Below are 17,048 nucleotides of genomic sequence, written 5' to 3' on the forward strand. Positions count from 1 at the left end.
AAAAGTGTTATTCCATTCTTAGAAGTCAGAATAGTATACTTGACTATCTTTAATTTGCAGGGTGGTTTTATACTGCTATAAATTATCATACAACACAATGGTAACTGAAGTTGCTGAGTTACTGCAATATAGACTGGCCAGGCAAAGTAACAGAGCTTCTTCTAAAGTTTAAAAAGCCCTGTCTTTAAAGCCCTCAGCAGGCTTCTGTACCACTGGTGCTGTTTGACTGTGCATTGTCTCGATGTGGTATAGTCCCTTTTTGTTATCTTGGTGCTCTCTCCCTTTCAGTTTTGTTGTTCTCATCACTCTCAGGAAAATCATCTTTCCATACCTACCTACATTTAACCTAACTAGATTTTTTTTTCCCTGTTTGCAGCAGTTACGATTCTTGCAGCATCAAATGGCTATGGCAGCAGCAGCAGCACAAACAGCTCAGCTACATCGACATCGGCATACAGGCAGCCAGTCAAAAAGTAAAATGAAGAGAGGCACGCCAACCACTCCAAAATTCTGAGTCTTGAATAGTTTTCCTTTCTTTTTAAAAACTTAACGAGCATTGAATCAAAAGGATTTGGAGTTTCTACTTCATTTGTTTTTTAAAATTTGTCAGTATTTTACATTGCTAGACATACAAACTTTATACAGAAGTTTGATTTTTAAATAAAAACAAATAATTTTTAAATAAAAACAGGGAGATGGTTTAACAAACCATTAGGGTTGGTTTGCCCAAGTCACTGTTTCTTAAAAATGGTTTCACTGTACATAATACAGAAGTGACCTGAGAAATACTAGAAACATCTTTCAAAAGAATGTAGTTTGGTATTTATTTAGTATAAAAGGTTTGTGCACAGTATAACAAATACAGTTTTTACAAATCTGTTTTGAAAATGTGGTTGCTCATTTGGGTTTCATACTCTTAAATACTTCATCCATCAGTTTTTTTACTTCTTTGTGTCTTGTAACTGCTCGGCTCATACAGTCTTGAAGTTTAGCTCCAGTCAGTCCACTTCCACCTGAAAAATTGTACCAACACTTACTCTTACATGACCTACATCATGCCAAGTTATAAAACAAAATTTGAATAACACAAACCAGTGATATAGTCTCAAGATTTGTAGGTATGTGTTAACAAGACCTCTTGAAGTTTAAGAACCACTGACATAGAAGATGCAAGGCATCTTAAGTAAATAAAACCTCCCACATTCCATTTGGCCCTCCCTAATGTAAAGAAGCTCTGCGTTTTCACTACATGTTCAGTACTAAGATGGAAGGAAAGTGCATGCCTGGTTTGTGAAGACAACAGAGCCTGCCTTCCTCGTCCATTACAACTGTTAGGGTTCCAGTCGCCAGATGTTCCTCCTCTTCAGTAGGATCAACTATAAGCAGAGTGCTATTTTTAAAATAAAAAGGAATCCATTATCAACCCATGAGACAAGTTTTATTTTAGAAAAGTGAGTTAAACTGACTACCTGCATTTTAGCTTAGGTGGGTGCTAGACAGAACCAGCAGAAAGCAGAAAAGCCGGTAGCAAACTGAGAATTCAACTCGAAGAATCTTTGCCCTTCAGTTAGATACGCAACCTTGTGATTAACTTACTCATCAAACACAGCAAAGGAAGTTGCGACTGGATGAGTTCTAACATTCAAATAACTTTTCTTCTTTAAATTAACTTCTGCTAAAGCAGTTTCTTCATTTATAGTAACTTCAGGCAACTGTACTACAAAAAGGCAAATATGTAAAGTCAGTTTCTCACTCCAATTAAACAGGGCATTCTATGCTTGGTTAATTTACTTTTCCCTCTGTTTAAACTTGTCGAGAAGTATTTTTTTGTTTTAAACTTTATTTTGTATTGGGGTATAGGAGGGCATGGCAACCCTCTCCAGTATTCTTGCCTGGAGAATCCCAGAGGAGCCTGCCGGGCTGCACCGAGTTGGACACGACTGAAAAGACTTGGCACTCACGCACACGTAGCCAGTTAACAAACAATGTTGGCACAGTTTCAGGTGAAAGGGAAGGGACTCGGCCATACATATACATGTATCCATTTTCCCCCAAGTCCCCCTCCCAGCCAGGCTTCCACATTAACACTAAGCAGAGTTCCATATGCTATACAGTAGCAGAAGTATTACTTAAAAAACAGAACAATTAAAGTAAATATGGTGGATATAAACATTGTTTTTCTTTAATTTAGAAACGTGGATAGGTAAATCCTCACAAAAACCTTTAGAAAATTTTACCAAAATGGAACACTAGCATGTAAGTAGGAATATTCCCTTTTATTAAAGTTGCTTACCATTTTTTAAAGCTGCTAACAGAGCAAAAGTACAAGCATCCAAAATGTTTCCATCGTGGTTGAGGCAAATAAGATCACAGTACAAAACCCAAGCAAGCTAAAACAGAGTTGACAAAGAAATTAAAGCTTTCTGATGGGTATAATGTGGTATTTGTTTCTATTCACAAACCACATCCTTGGTTAAACAATCAACTTTGGAGGCAAAACCTTAAGAAAAAATTCACCTTTATAAAGTAAAAAACTGAGCAAGTTTGGTAAAAGCTGACAAGTGAACATCTCCATTTCCCCTCAAGGGAGCTACACATGTAGAAGGAATTTCCATTCTTCCTGCTAAATTAGCAGATGAGGGAATTGCTTCTGAAAAGCACAGATGAGGTTCGAAATGTATTTTACCACAGAAACCTTAATATATGAAATTTTTAGGTCTTACACTGCTTAATAAATCAATATAATGAAACATGAAAAGCCTCTAGGTACTTGTCAATGTAGTTCAAAGTTTTCAAACAGACTTGAAATTTATAATGTGGATTCACCTTAAACACATGTTAGCTGACCAGATACTAACTTTCTGCTGGAAAAAAATTTTAAATGACTGCATTATTAGTTGAAAAAAGATTACATCAGCTTAAAAGATGACATAATCAAAATTTACTGGTTTTTTTTGGTGAACTACAGTTTATCTAGATAGTTACAGAGTAGGAGTGATTTTTTTTTTTCAATTCCATCTAGAAACAAAGAGATCTGTATTTAAGGGTAGTGTTTTTTTTTTAATTTTCCCCACCCCCCAAAACACTTCAGAATTAATAAAAACTCACAGCTTCTTTACTCCCTCTTACCTTTCCTGAAGAGATGCATAAGTCTTCTTTCTGAATTATCTGTGAACTTGATTTAAAGACAGAGCACAGTAAACAAATGTTCAAAAACTCTAAAATGAATGACAGTCAGACTTTATCATGATAATCTTACTTTTCAATGACATCTGCAATGAACTGGCTGGCCACTTGGGCCTCTTCTCCAGGAGGGCCAGACCGAAATCTCCACGAACACAGAGGTGATAGATCCACGTTAGGAACTGAAAGAAACACTGCAGCTGTGAACCAAATTTCACCTCTGGTTTAGTTTTAAAGGCGTTATCCACTGTAAAGGCAAGTGGAAAGCATTATAAAACACATCAATTACATTCTTTTCCATTTTTTGTGAAAATTTTAGGCTTAGATAAAATTTACATTTTCTGACTTTCTCTGCACAAAAATAATACACCACTACACAGCACCCCAAGCATTTAAGACTTCCTTCAATTGTAAATTATTCACAAAAGTTTTTAGGTTTCTTTCAAAGTACCCTAATCTGTAACAGTATATAGCATCACTAATCATACTAGCTGTTCTGCATTTTTAAAATGTTGGTTCCCACCATAAAGAAAGGATGGTCCAAATTAAGAAAAAGAAAATCACAGTGGTATAAAAGAAGTGTTTATGGAAATAGAAGTTTGCAATTACAGCCCTTTGCCTAAGAGTCAAAGGTTGATAGTTGATGACACCTGTATAAACTGGTCAAAACAAGTTTGACAAAGGTATTTAAAAAATTCTGTACCTTGCTGTTATACTGTCTTCTTTTAACAATTTCAATATTTCACAGGATTATTTAACTTAATTTACACTATCTTCTAACATACATCAAACTTTTCAGGACTGTCTGAAGCTTCTGAATAATTTTCAATTCACCCACTAAGACTTAACTATAGTATTATTTATTAAAAAATTACAAAACCGTTTAACTTACCAACATATCCTTTATCAGGGGCATCTGTTGGTGGTGCTCCAAATTCCTAGAAGCATACAAACGTTTCCTATGAAAGAAGCTACTAGAGAATTGTGAAGGCAGCAATCAGTCAAGGAAGGCTCTACCAAAGACCATCTTAGCTAATTAGCAACATCATGAGCATCCACTGTGCCTGGGAAGGTGGGTCAGGGGCTCTGGAGAGATCAGCACCACTCCCACTAGCTCTGCAAGGCAAGAAGGCAGTATGGCAAAGCTGACTAGTGCACCTCAGCAAAATGACCGGAGGTTCTTAAAAGTTCTGCCCCACCTCTCTTCTTACTCAGTAGCCAAGAAACTGAATTTAAACCCCAACCTCAAATGAGACAATATTAAGCCCCTAAACTGGCAAGTCTTGTGAAATGTCATCCCACCTTTACTGAAGAAGAATCTCAACTTAGACTAACTCAGAGCTCAGTGTAGTCAAGCAGAGACTTTGGAGTCAGCTTATACTGAAGTATTTGGAGAGAAAAATTTCCAGTGATTCTTCAGAGGATTCAGTTCCATTCAGTTGCTCAGTCATGTCTGACTGCAACCCCATGAACTGCAGTATGCCAGGCCTCCCTGTCCATCACCAAGTCCCAGAGTTTAGCCAAACTGATGTTCATCAAGTTGGTGATGCCATCCAGCCATCTCCTCCTCTGTCGTCCCCTTCTCCTCCTCCTGCCCCTAATCCCTCCTAGCATCAGGGTCTTTTCCAATAAGTCAACTCTTCGCTTGAGGTGGCCAAAGTATTGGGAGTTTCAGCTTCAGCATCAGTCCTTCCAATGAATACCCAGGACTAATCTCCTTTAGGATGGACTGGCTGGATCTCCTTGCAGTCCAAGGGACTCTCAAGAGTCTTCTCCAACACCACAGTTCAAAAGCATCAATTCTTCAGCGCTCAGCTTTCTTCACAGTCCAACTCACATCCATACGTGACCAGTGGAAAAACCATAGCTTTTACTAGATGGACCTTTGTTGGCAAAGTAATGTCTCTGCTTTTTTAATTTGCTATTTAGGTTTGTCATAACTTTCCTTCCAAGGAGTAAGTGTCTTTTAATTTCATGGCTGCAATCACCATCTGCAGTGATTTTGGAGACCCAAAAAATAAAGTCTGACACTGTTTCCACTGTTTCCCCATCTATTTGCCATGAAGTGATGGGACCAGATGCCATGATCTTTGTTTTCTGAATGTTGAGCTTTAAGCCAACTTTTTCACTCTCCTCTTTCACTTTCATGAAGAGGCTTTTTAGTTCCTCTCCACTTTCTGCCATAAGGGTGGTGTCATCTGCATATCTGAGGTTATTGATATTTCTCCCGGCAATCTTGATTCCAGCTTGTGCTTCTTCCAGCCCAGCGTTTCTCATGATTAAACTGGGCAATTCTGAAAGTACCCAACATAAGGTACTAGAAACAGCAAGAACTCAGTAAATGGTAGCTATTACTCCCTCAAACTTTTGAGCAATTTTCTACACATTTGCACAGATTAAATGCCATCACTGGATAAAAATATGTCACCAAAAACATCTTAAAATTTCTCAAATTACAGCCAAATTCTTTAAAAATTAAAGGCAGTGAGGATTTTTTTAAAAATTGTTTCAGCAGATTTGCAAATGTTCACAAATTAAGTCATTAAACTTGGGTTGTATTATCTAAAACTCAAAGGTTAAAACTTGGGAAATGAAAACAAATACTAAAACACCTGACTGCCCAATCAACAGTAGAATTATAGATGTATATTATAATCTAATAAGTATATGAAGCTAACTTAGTAACTCAAATTTGGTAATAAGTATATTAAACCTACCGCTTTAATTCCACAAATTACTGTAGTATTTCCCAGCTTCACTAAAGAAGAACCATCTGCAGTACCGATCGAACCTGAAAAGTATTTTTAAAAAATGAAAAAGTTTTCTTCTTTTACGTATGATTTTTATCTCTAAATATCTAAGTTGTCCATGAAAATTTTCTCCTTGCTTGAGTCTTTGTAAAATTACAGCTGACCCTTGAATAACATGGGCTTGAACTATACTGGTCCACTTATACAAAGATTATTTTCAAAACATACTTCCACAGTACTACATGATCCACAGTTGGTTGAATCTAAGGATGCTGAACCTTGGATAGGGAGTGCCAATCCATAACAGTAAGATGATACTCGGATTTTCAACTCTGTGAAGGTCAGTGCTCCTAACCCCCTTACTGTTTAAGGGTCAACCGAATTGTTCGGGAATTATTCATTTTCTTGATTTTGAGTGAATCATTTGTCATTTAATCACAGGGCTGTTATAAAAATTAAAATCTCTTGACAGAAAAATCGCTGTAATCCCTTAGACCTGGTAGAATTTGTCTGAAACACTGTTTAAATGGCTCAGAGGCTAAAACCTGGGAATGTCATATGGGTAAAATTGGAAAATTCCATGTTTGCAACAGAAGATTTAATAATGTAAGATATAGAAGGAAACCAAACCTTACAACTTTTGAAGGGAGAAAACACTTCAGAGTTACTTTAAAATTAAATATGAACATAAAAACTGAAAGGATATGCTTAGCTGCTCAGTCGTATGACTCTTTTGTGACCCCATGGACTGTAGCCTGCCAGGTTCCTCTGTCTATGGGATTTTCCAGGCAAGAATACTGGAGTGGGATGCTATTTCCTTCCCCTGGGGATCTTCCCCACCCAAGGATCAAACCTGTCTCCTGCATTGCAGGTAGCTTCTTTATGCACCGAAACATTTGGGAAGCCCACTAGTGAGAGGAGAGTGAGTTAAAAAAAACTCTACAAATAAAAAGTTGCTATTAAGAAAAAAATTCTATTTTCAGAACTGAAGCAACTTCAACATTCTTTTAGAACTCAAAGTACTCTCACCTACGTTGACAGTTGTGGTTCTGAATTCACCAAGTTCTCTTCCATCAGGACGGCAATTCTCTTTCTAAATAAATATATGAAAGTAGATTACAGCTACGTGTAGATCTTACACAGACCAGGGAAAACACTGAACCTCATTAATTCAAATAAATTAATCTGTATTACTTTAAAATTGTCTTTTAAAAACTGAAGTATACTTAGAACATTATGTGAATAACATAATGATTAACACTTGTATTTATGAAAAAAGCATATGATATCATTATCAAAAGGCATCACATAATCACCTTTACTTACCAGAAATCTCCTGTAATACTCCAGAGGTTCCACAGTTCTGAAAGACATGTGAAAAATATGAGATAAATTATAAATCAATATAAATCCAGAAACACAATCTTAATAGTGGGGTGATGGAGCAGAAATCTCCAAAATTTGTAACTAAGTTTCTGTTATGAATTCTAGTTTATGTTGCCACATGTTGTTAATTATAAAAAGTAGCTACTTTTGCAATAACAATCACACTCGAAGACTGATTTTAATTCTGCTTTAAACAAGTATAAGGATGGAGACCAAAACCCTAGGCCTCTTTAAAAAGAGAATGAATCCAGGTGTGCATCACTCATACTTTGAAGCAGGAATACTTCGTTAGTAGGGAAAAAAAATTACGTATTTATTTTCACTACCCCGACTTAAATTTAGCATATTCTTCGATTACGAGCATAGGCAATAAACCACTATAATATTAGCCGTACCTGCGACTTTAACAACCACAGATGAAATGTTTTCGTTTTTACTTTATAGTTACCTAAGGTCGGTAAAGCGTCTGCCCGCAATGCGGGAGACCCAGGTTCGATTCCTGGGTCGGGAAGATCCCCTGGAGAAGAAAATGGCAATCCACTCCAGCGCTCTTGCCTGGCAAATCCCATGGATGGAGGAGCCTGATAGGCTACAGTCCATGGGACCTGCAGAGTAGGACACGACTGAGCGACTTTACTTTAAGGTAAGTGTAAGACGTATCGTTACTTCGAATTTCAGGAGTTACTTTAGACTTCCCACTAGGCCTTATCTAAGAAAGTTAATTTCAAAACAGATATTTCACTGTGTCAAAAACCCGGAGTTTATACAAATACATGGTCGTTTCAATATAACTGGTTTCCTTTGGAATCCTATTTCATCCATTTAAAACTGGACTCAGAACGAAAAGCTATAGCCTTCCCCAGAGAGCAGCACCGAAAACGCTGAAGGAAAACCTTTCTAACGAGGCAGAATGCTTTTACACACAAACTACTGGGCACGGAAAGCAGGGCTCCCTGAGGCTTTGAAGTAACGCTTTTTACAAGATTACAAGTGTCTCTCCTGGGCAGCAAAGTCCACTACACACCAAGCCTCGCGCTCGCGGCGGGTACCGGCTCAACACAGTACTTCCTATCACTGGGGAGAAGACGCGCCCTTTCCCTTCACTACGACCACCTTCAGTTCTCCCGCCCAACGTCTGCTTCTGCGGTGGAAACAAATGGGAACCAGGTGGCGTGGCCTCCCGATGAGAAAATCCCAAGGGTAGAGTAGCCGCCGACCGCTAGACTACAAGCTCGCGCCCGCCAGCCGACCGCACTCACTTGAACCCAGCCGCCATCTTCCGCCCGCGGATCTGCGCCTGCGCCCGCGCCTGCGCCTGCGTAGCACCGCCCCTCCGGCCCGCGCTGCTGTTTCGCTTCAGCAATTTCAACACTGATTCTGCTACCTGATATGTAGAAGGCAGGGTTGTATGGACCCGAGTAGAGGTAGAAGAGGTGAGGGTGGTTTCCCGCATGGCTTCGCTTCGGCCACCCCTAGCCAGTCGCCCCTTTAGGTTTTCTTGACCCTGACGTTTTTGGCGAATCGGCTCTTACGGAAGTCATGAATGTTTGTTTAGAAACAGTTTAATAGTTCGAGCGTGCGTGCTTAGTCTCTTCTGTAGAATCAGACTTAGCGACCAGATGGACTATAACCCACCAGCCTCTTCTGTCCTTGGAATTCTCCAGGCAAGAATACTAAAGTGCGAAGATCTTCCCAAACCAGGAGTGGAACCCATGTCTCCTGTGTCTTCTGCATTGAAGGCGGATTCTTTATCACTGAACCACCAGGGAAGCCCACCATTCAAAAGTTTCAGAGAAAACCGACGTTATAGCAAAGAATCAAGTGTTGAGCGTGGAGCATTATTCCAATGTTTCCGCGTTCTTTCCCCGTCCTCCTTAGACTGAGCCCTGGGCTTGCCTTCTTCCAGGTGAAAGCCTCCTGCCAGAGCACCGAAAATTTAAAAATTCTGTGCGCTGGTTATCACATCAGGTTACATTACGCAGCTGCCAAGAGTGGGCTCCAAAGAAACAACTTTCGTTGTAGACTGTGTCGTGGCTCAAAACCTCCACTCCCCCTCCTTCCTAGAAAGGGTTGCTGATAAAACGCAGGGCATCCGATTTGATTTGAATGTCAGGTGAACAAAGAGTACACGCAAAATTGTTCATGTTATTAGTTGTTACCAGAAGCTGGGGGAGAACTGGGAAAGTTTTAGAAATAGACGGTAGTGATGGTTGCAGGAAGCTGTGAATGCAATCAGTGTCCCTGTAGTAGGCATATAAACTGGTTAAAATGGGAAATTTTATCAGTTTTTCAAAGTTAATATAACAAAAAGCTCTTAAATGGGTGAACTTTGAGTGTGTGTTATATTTTAATAATGCTGTTGAAAACCGATCCGTTGCTATCTGAAATTCAATTTAAGTGGACATCCGTTTATTTCTCCTTGCTGATTCTGACAACCCTACTTCGTTTGAACAGAGCCGCTCGCACACAACATAGTCTTCGTCTCGTCACGCGGTGGCGCTGTGGGCAGCGCGGGTCCCCGGGCGTGACCGGGTCTGGCCGCGAGGTGGCGCTGTGGGCGGCGGGCGCCCAGCTGGCGTGGCCTCTCTGCGGGCAGGAGGCGGGGCTGCGCGGCCGCATTTCCGCGTGTGTGTAAACGCGGGATAGGGCGGCTGGCGGCCCGGCATGGAGGATGGCTCCGCTCTTGCTGCAGCTGGCGGGGCTCGGCGTGGTGCTGGCCGCCGCGGCCCTGATTCTGGTGAGGAGAGGGGTTGGGGACAGTCGCGGACCTGGGCTCACTGCGCTCCTGGAGGCGCGGCCCCCCAGGCATCCTCTCCTCCTAGCTGTCCGCTCTTTGACGTGTCCTTGCACCACGCTTCCCCAAGCCTAGACCCCAGAATTTCACACCCCCTTTCCTTCAGTTCTTCATTTTTATTTTGGAGCTCCTTCTCCCTGCGTGCCCAGAACCTAGCACTTGCGTTCACTGGGACATGCCCACCCCGTCTTCTCTTAGTCCCCTGGTTCCCGGACCTTCTGCCCATCCGCCTTCTCAGCCCTGACCTCTCCAAGACTTCCTCCCGGGTCTGCAGTTCTGGCCCTACCCGGGGAGATCCTGAGCACCTCCCCAGAAAATGTGTGCTCTCTAGACACTCTGTTTCCTGGTATAGTTAAGCAAATGGAAAGTGGTGACCGCACTGACCAAAGCCAGCTATTAGCAGAGCAGATAAATCAGCGGACCAGGAAGACCAAGCTGGTCCAGGCCTGGTGTTACCGTATGGTTGGGGGTCGTTATGTCCCAGAATTCAGCACCCTAAGTTCACTGCATCTGCACGAAACTGTACAGTGTTATTCAAACTCAGATTTTCTTTGCCACTTCTGTGGAAACACAGAAACATTGTAACACTTCTTGATCCATAAGTAGTAGAAAATTAGCCGAGTGAACTTTCTCCCATATAATTTGGGATGGGCCCGCCATTTAGTTAGTAAAGGGAGAGATTTCCGCTTCCTTGACGTTGAGGTTAGCAGCCCAGGTAGCATTGCCAGGGAGGCCACTGGGCCAGCTTCTCAGAATTTACAGCTTAGAGGTAGTTTAGATAGAGAACAAGCAATGTATCCTGACATGTTTAGTGTTTGTGTCTGCGTGAGTGAAGAGGTCTGTTTTTCCCTTAGTAGGATATGGAGATTTGTTGTTGTTGTTTTTCAGGGTTTTGGTGGGGCAGAGTTTGACAGAATCCTAGGTTGAATCTGTCTTGTGTTGACTCTGTTAAATGTGTTCTTCATGAGGTTGTACTAAAAGTTTTTGATCCTAGTAGCTCAAAGTGGTTATAAGAGCTTCCGTTTATTGAATACTTCCATTATGTTGGGTAGTGTATTCAGCTTTCAACCAGGATTATCTCTTTTAATCTTTAAAACAGCAACTGACAGAAATGTTATCATTAGTTTTCCTTGACTGGTGAGGAAGCTGATGTTGGAAACATGGATTCATGGAGGCAAATGTCACCCAACTAGTGGAACTTTGTTTTTTTAGATGCCAGAGCAGGAGCACAGAACACATCAGTCTTGTTTCATATATAATCTCTGCACTGTCTCTTTACCACTTCTTTTCTGAATTAATTTTGAAGCAAATCCAAGACATCACATTTAATCTGTAAATGTTAAGCATTTTTCTCTGAAGTTAGGACCCCCTTCTAAAAACATAATCACAATAAGGTTATCGCAGTTTTAAGTTTAATGTTGTTAAGTGATTTAAAATACACTGTTGGTTCAAATGCCTTTTTATTAGTGTAACTGGTTTGTATTTGTATAACTGGTTTGTTTCATTCAGTATCCACACACACTTAGCACTAGATCGTTTGTCTCAAGTCTCTTAAAAATTTCTCCTCTTTTTTTTTTCTTGTGTTTCATAAGCAGTCATTTGTTCTGTAGAATTTCTCACAATATGGATTTTACTAACTGCATCCCTTAGGTAACTTTTAACATTTTACTCTGTCCCCTGAATTTCCTGTGAACTGCTGGTTACAGCTGCAATTTGATGAAATCCATATTTGAGTTTTAATCAAGAGAAGTGTGTGAATGGTGCTGATTACTCCTTTTGTGTTGTATCAAGAAGCATGTGATGACTGATTTTCTTTGGTGTCTAGTGGGATTCACAGCTTCAGGAGTTACTGGCTTGACCCACCAATCATTAAGTTTGTCATTAACCTAATGGTTTTAGCAGCCATTGATGATCACTGCCTAAATCCACTGTTTCACTGGGGGTTGCAGAGTGGAATATTGTAATTGTATCGTTGCTTCACGCATTACCTCGAATTTTGTAATGAAAAAAATCATCCGCAGCTATTCAGTTTCCCTGAAATACTTTTCATATTTTAAAAGGTAAAGATAAAAGGCAAGTTTTGAAAATAATGAGATGGTTCCCTGGCTTCTTACAAAGGTGATTAATTAATTTCTTATTTTCAGTATCATTACGAACCCCTGATATACAGTTTTTCCTGTGGTTTGATACACTGCACTAGTTATTCTTTTTGAAGCTTCAATTATTCCCTGTCAAATCGGACCCAGTCAAGCTGGCTACTTTGGCATTATGTTTGTGGCTTCCTAGCCTGACTGCTACCCCACTTGAAGCAGCCATTTCTCTTAGGAGCACTGGTTACTTTTAGTAGGAAATTGAATTTAGTAACCACAATCTGGTTGCTTGGAGTACAGAGCAGGAACTCTTTAACCACTAGGCGGCACACTGCCTTCAGTTCAGTTCAGTTCAGTTCAGTTCAGTTCATTTGCTCAGTCGTGTCTGACTCCTTGCGACCCCATGAATCGCAGCACGCCAGAGCTCCCTGTCCATCACCATCTCCCGGAGTTCACTCAGACTCACGTCCATTAAGTCGGTGATGCCATCCAGCCATCTCATCCTCTGTCATCCCCTTCTCCTGCCCCCAATCCCTCCCAGCATCAGAGTCTTTTCCAATGAGTCAACTCTTCGCATGAGGTGGCCAAAGTACTGGAGTTTCAGCTTTAGCATCATTCCTTCCGAAGAACACCCAGGGCTGATCTCCTTCAGAATGGACTGGTTGGATCTCCTTGCAGTCCAAGGGGACTCTCAAGAGTCTTCTCCAACACCACAGTTCAAAAGCATCAATTCTTCGGTGCTCAGCTTTCTTCACAGTCCAACTCTTGCATCCATACATGACCACTGGAAAAACCATAGCCTTGACTAAACACTGCCTTCATACTCATGCTAATCAGAAGCACATTCAATTTCAGTATGTTTCCAGTGGGATGTTATAAATGGCCATTGAATTACAAGTGAATTGCAGTCCAAAAGTTGGTAGGTTGATTATTTTGAAAGCAGAAAGTATATCAGTAGAAACAGTGCTACAAAGAATGGTTATTTCCAAAGCCAGCTCTCTAGTGAATCTGGAAGAGGGCTATGTAATGTTAGCAGTTCATACTGCCTACAGGCTCCAAATTTGATACTTGACTCCAAAAAATTCTGTGTTCTGAAGTCTGGGATGAGTATATATTCCTCAGCTTTTTTGTCCTTGTTCTGGGGCTGGCAAACGCTTTCCTTGCAACCCTGGGTCAGCCTGGTCCTGAGTGAGAGGTCTGCCCTCGCCCACAGGCTCTCCCTTTGTCACAGAGGCTCTGGGAGGAGTGGGGCAAGGGATTGGGGTTCAGGGTATCTCGGGGTAGATGTCACTTCCGTAGTGACTGTTCCTTCTTAGATCTGAGATGACAGAAGCCTGGGGCATGACAGGACACAGAGAGCCTGCTGGGGCATTAGTACCTTAGGGAAGAAAGGGCAATAGTAATCAGTTTAGAAGACGAGGCGAAGGGTCGGAGTTTTGAAGTCACCTCCAGACCATTGTTAATGGACTAAAAACAGTAAATGTTTCACCTCACGGGGGAAGCATCATGTAAACGATGAATTCTAATGTAACTGTGAGTCACTCAGTCATGTCTGACTCTGCGACCCCATGGACTGTGGCCCGCCAGGCTCCTCTATCCGTCGGATTCTCCAGGCAAGAATACTGGAGTGGGTTGCCATGCCCTCCTCCAGGGGATCTTCCCGACCCAGGGGTCAAACTCAGGTCCCATGCATTGCAGGCAGATTCTTTACCATCCAAGCCACCAGGGAAGCCCCTCTTCTAACATAACACATGTTTTGAAAGGTTACCACAATATAACCTCTTATTAACATATCTGCTTTTAGATTTCCCTCGTTGCATTTATAACTGCTACAAAGATGCCACACCTTCACCGACATGAAGAAGAGAAGTTCTTCTTAAATGCCAGGGGCCAGAGAGAAGCCTTACCCAGCATTCTGGACTCACCTACCAAACAGCTTTCTGTGGTCGTGCCTTCATACAATGAAGAGAAACGGTGTAAGCCCTCCTTGATTCTTCTGGTAAGGGGTAGTTTGGGAAGAAAAGGAAATCGAAAGTCTGGACTTGGCCAGAGCCTTGATACTTGTGGGCTGTAGAGAGTGTGCACGGTTGGTGGTTGTGGATTAGACGAGAAAGGAGCGTCCAGTCTGAGGCTGAAGTGTTGAAGAAAAGGGATGAGCGAGAGGGGACCAGAAGACAGATGTTCCAGATAGAAATAGCCTCTGGGGGGACAGCCCGGGAGGGCTTAGTTAGTTAGGCTTCTTTGATACATACACTGTGTGCTGGGACAAAGTGATTTTCAAAAGCAATTTATATATGTGTGTGTGTATATATATATATTTATTATTATTATTTTCTTTAAGTGCCTGTAATGATGGATGAAGCTCTGGGTTATCTGGAAGACAGACAGGTATCATGTTTTATCTGATGTCTAATTAATCCTAGAACGGGTCACCAAGCTGTGGACCCCAGGCTGGATCCGCGATGAGAGGTGGTGCCGGCCATTCTCGGGCTATCACAGCCCTGGCCTCTGTGCTCATCCTGTTGCCTTGGCCTTTTTACACATTATACACTTTGTACAGTTACATTCTGCAAGTGTGCTTTGTACACTTAAATTTATATTCATATTTATACACATAAACAGTAAAAAAACACTAGGTGCTTTTTTAGCTTCCTTACAACTTGATTAGAATTCTTGACGTCAGCCATGCCGAATAGTGGTATTTTATTTTTGCTTTTTGCAGAAACAAGATCCCACCTTCACTTATGAGGTGATAATAGTTGACGATGGCAGCAAAGACCAGACTTCAAAGGTAAGTCTGCTGAGGAGCCAGCAGAGAGAAAGAGGTTGAATACTCAGAAGAGGACAAGTCTGGTGGGACTCTCTGCTGAGAGTGAGGAATCCGAGGAGATTTGGGGGAAATGGTATAGGATACAGACAGCTTCTCTGGGGAGTAAAGTCGGCTGCTGATAAGTAAACAGGTCTTTAAGCAGTTCTGGGAACCCAGTCACAAATGTGTAACAGTCAAGGAGCACGTGGCTTTTATTTTTATTTTTTCTAGAAGCTCTGTAGCTTAGGCAGAGGAGTCAAGAAAAAAGAGACAGCCACTGCCTGTTCTGGTGTCTCCTCTGCAGGAAAGGGAGCTGTGACCTCAGCAGTCAGGCTCGGATCTTGGCCCCAGGAATTCAGCAGCTTCTCTAGGCCACCAGAACCCGCTGTGGGTGTCACCCGGTCACAAAGAGGCAGCAACTAGAATATCAAGTGTTTAAGCCAAAATCAGAAAGCCAGTTTCTGTTACTGTCTTGGAATTCAAATTGGTTTTAATTCTGACTTTTATGTAATTTGACAGGTAGCTTTTAAATACTGCCAGAAATACGGAAGTGACAAAGTGCGAGTGATAACGCTGGTGAAGAACCGTGGAAAGGGCGGAGCGATTAGGATGGTAATAACCTGATTTCAACATTTTTATCTGAAATATGAAGGTATTTTGAATAGCCTCTTTTGTCGATTACAGCACATGTATATTCTGCAACTTGGTGGTTAAATATCACCCTTTCAAATAAGGCTGGTAAATTGCTTTTAATAACTTCTTACATATATGTATATATAATGTGATCATAATAAAAAGAAAATATCATGCCATAGCTATGATGTGCTGGGTGATTCGGAAGGAAGTATTCATCTTGATCTAGCAGTGAGGTGGAGGCCCTCAGTGGTAGAATCAGAAGGGTCGCCCACATTCAAGAAACCCCCTGTCGTGTATCACTGAGTTACTCCTTTATTATTATCATTTTTTAAATCTCAAACGTATAGCTACAGATTTTGTGCCTTGTAGTGTTTCTCTTTTCAAAAACTTAATATATGATGTTCAGATGTTAAATACAACTTTTTATTTCTGCTTTTTCACCCATATTCTAATGAGTATGATAAAAAGACATCACATTTACCAATAAGTGGCTTAATGGTGTAGAATAGATGATCAAATTTCTGTCGAGACTTGTATGTGCTGTGCTGTGCTTAGTCACTTAGTCATGTTCCAGCTCTTTGCGATCCCATGGATTGTAGCCCACCAGCCTCCCCTGTCCATGGAGTTCTTCAGGCAAGAATACTGGAGTGGGTTGCCATGCCCTCCTCCAGGGGATCTTCCCGACCCAGGGACCAAACTGGGATCTCCTGCATTGCAGGCAGTTCTTCCAGCTGAGCTACTGAGGAAGCCCCCTAGATTTGTATATGTGCGTCTTATCTATAGGCACACTGTTAAGTGACAGTATATTTACACTTAAGAAACAATGTCTTCACTCAAATGCACCGTGACATTAAGAGTTGATGCATAGTTTCTGTGTGAAATATGCACTGGTGGGACCATATTCTGCCCAAAGATTGATCAGTTCACAATTGAGTGGCATAAGTTTGCTAAGTGTCAGATGCCTAAAGTAATATTTGAATATATCCACACTCTAAATTTTAGTGGCATTCTACATTTGTTTATTGAACAATTAATTTTAAATATTTTAGATCCCATAGTAAAAAGTACCAAAGTTCTGTCATGTTACGATGCATTTCACAGCAAAGCTGTCTGTATTTTGTTTGTTCAATCTCTCCACAAATATCTTCTCCATATACTCCTCTAAGGAGGCCCTGGTCCCTGTTAAGTGCCACTGTACTTACATAATACAGGTATAATATTTATAGTAGGTATTTTACATTTTTATTCTTACTGATGCAGCGTATCTTTATCCAAATCTATTTTCTCATCTTGATATTTTCAAAGGTATTAGTAGTATGACCTCACAAAGTTTTTAAAATCATGAAGTAGACACTGGATACTTCTGGAATGATCTTATCAATTGTTTTCAGGGGACTTTG

General features: G+C 41.1%; 3 protein-coding genes across 21 annotated transcripts in view; 2 read left to right on the forward strand and 1 right to left on the reverse strand.

Moving 5' to 3' along the window:
* The window catches only part of SUPT20H (SPT20 homolog, SAGA complex component), a 35,932-nt gene extending 35,044 nt beyond the window's left edge, over positions 1 to 888 (forward strand). For 11 of the 14 annotated variants that reach the window (XM_040267041.1, XM_040267039.1, XM_040267038.1 and 8 more), the window contains one exon: positions 377 to 888. In XM_040267041.1, the coding sequence (XP_040122975.1) occupies positions 377 to 514 (138 nt within the window). In that variant the 3' untranslated portion in view covers positions 515 to 888. The remainder of the gene's footprint in view (positions 1 to 376) is intronic. The other 3 variants (XM_040267052.1, XM_040267046.1, XM_040267047.1) reach the window with 1 other exon arrangement.
* EXOSC8 (exosome component 8) lies at positions 798 to 8,612 on the reverse strand. 2 transcript variants are annotated; one of them, XM_040267053.1, is made up of 11 exons: positions 8,579 to 8,612; positions 7,260 to 7,296; positions 6,963 to 7,026; positions 5,901 to 5,974; positions 4,076 to 4,121; positions 3,260 to 3,365; positions 3,130 to 3,175; positions 2,294 to 2,390; positions 1,597 to 1,717; positions 1,284 to 1,390; positions 798 to 1,013 (listed from the first exon to the last, which is right to left on the reverse strand). In XM_040267053.1, exons 1-11 carry the CDS (start codon positions 8,593 to 8,595, stop codon positions 898 to 900), a joined length of 831 nt encoding a protein of 276 aa, XP_040122987.1. In that variant the 5' UTR covers positions 8,596 to 8,612; the 3' UTR covers positions 798 to 897. The 2 variants fall into 2 exon arrangements, with proteins under 2 accessions (XP_040122987.1, XP_040122988.1); XM_040267054.1 differs by lacking the exons at positions 5,901 to 5,974; positions 6,963 to 7,026.
* Positions 8,613 to 8,864: 252 nt separating this feature from the next.
* Positions 8,865 to 17,048, forward strand: part of ALG5 (ALG5 dolichyl-phosphate beta-glucosyltransferase) — a 28,159-nt gene continuing 19,975 nt past the window's right edge. For 2 of the 5 annotated variants that reach the window (XM_040267055.1, XM_040267060.1), the window contains exons 1-5: positions 9,612 to 10,056; positions 14,008 to 14,179; positions 14,545 to 14,591; positions 14,926 to 14,994; positions 15,532 to 15,624. In XM_040267055.1, coding sequence (XP_040122989.1) covers positions 9,991 to 10,056; positions 14,008 to 14,179; positions 14,545 to 14,591; positions 14,926 to 14,994; positions 15,532 to 15,624 — 447 coding nt within the window. In that variant the 5' untranslated portion in view covers positions 9,612 to 9,990. Of the gene's footprint in view, positions 9,226 to 9,611; positions 10,057 to 12,102; positions 12,232 to 14,007; positions 14,180 to 14,544; positions 14,592 to 14,925; positions 14,995 to 15,531; positions 15,625 to 17,048 lie in introns of those variants that run through there. The other 3 variants (XM_040267061.1, XM_040267057.1, XM_040267056.1) reach the window with 2 other exon arrangements.

Source organism: Oryx dammah, unplaced genomic scaffold, assembly GCF_014754425.2.
Source record: "Oryx dammah isolate SB20612 unplaced genomic scaffold, SCBI_Odam_1.1 HiC_scaffold_24, whole genome shotgun sequence".
In the NCBI taxonomy this organism is placed as follows: domain Eukaryota; kingdom Metazoa; phylum Chordata; class Mammalia; order Artiodactyla; family Bovidae; genus Oryx; species Oryx dammah.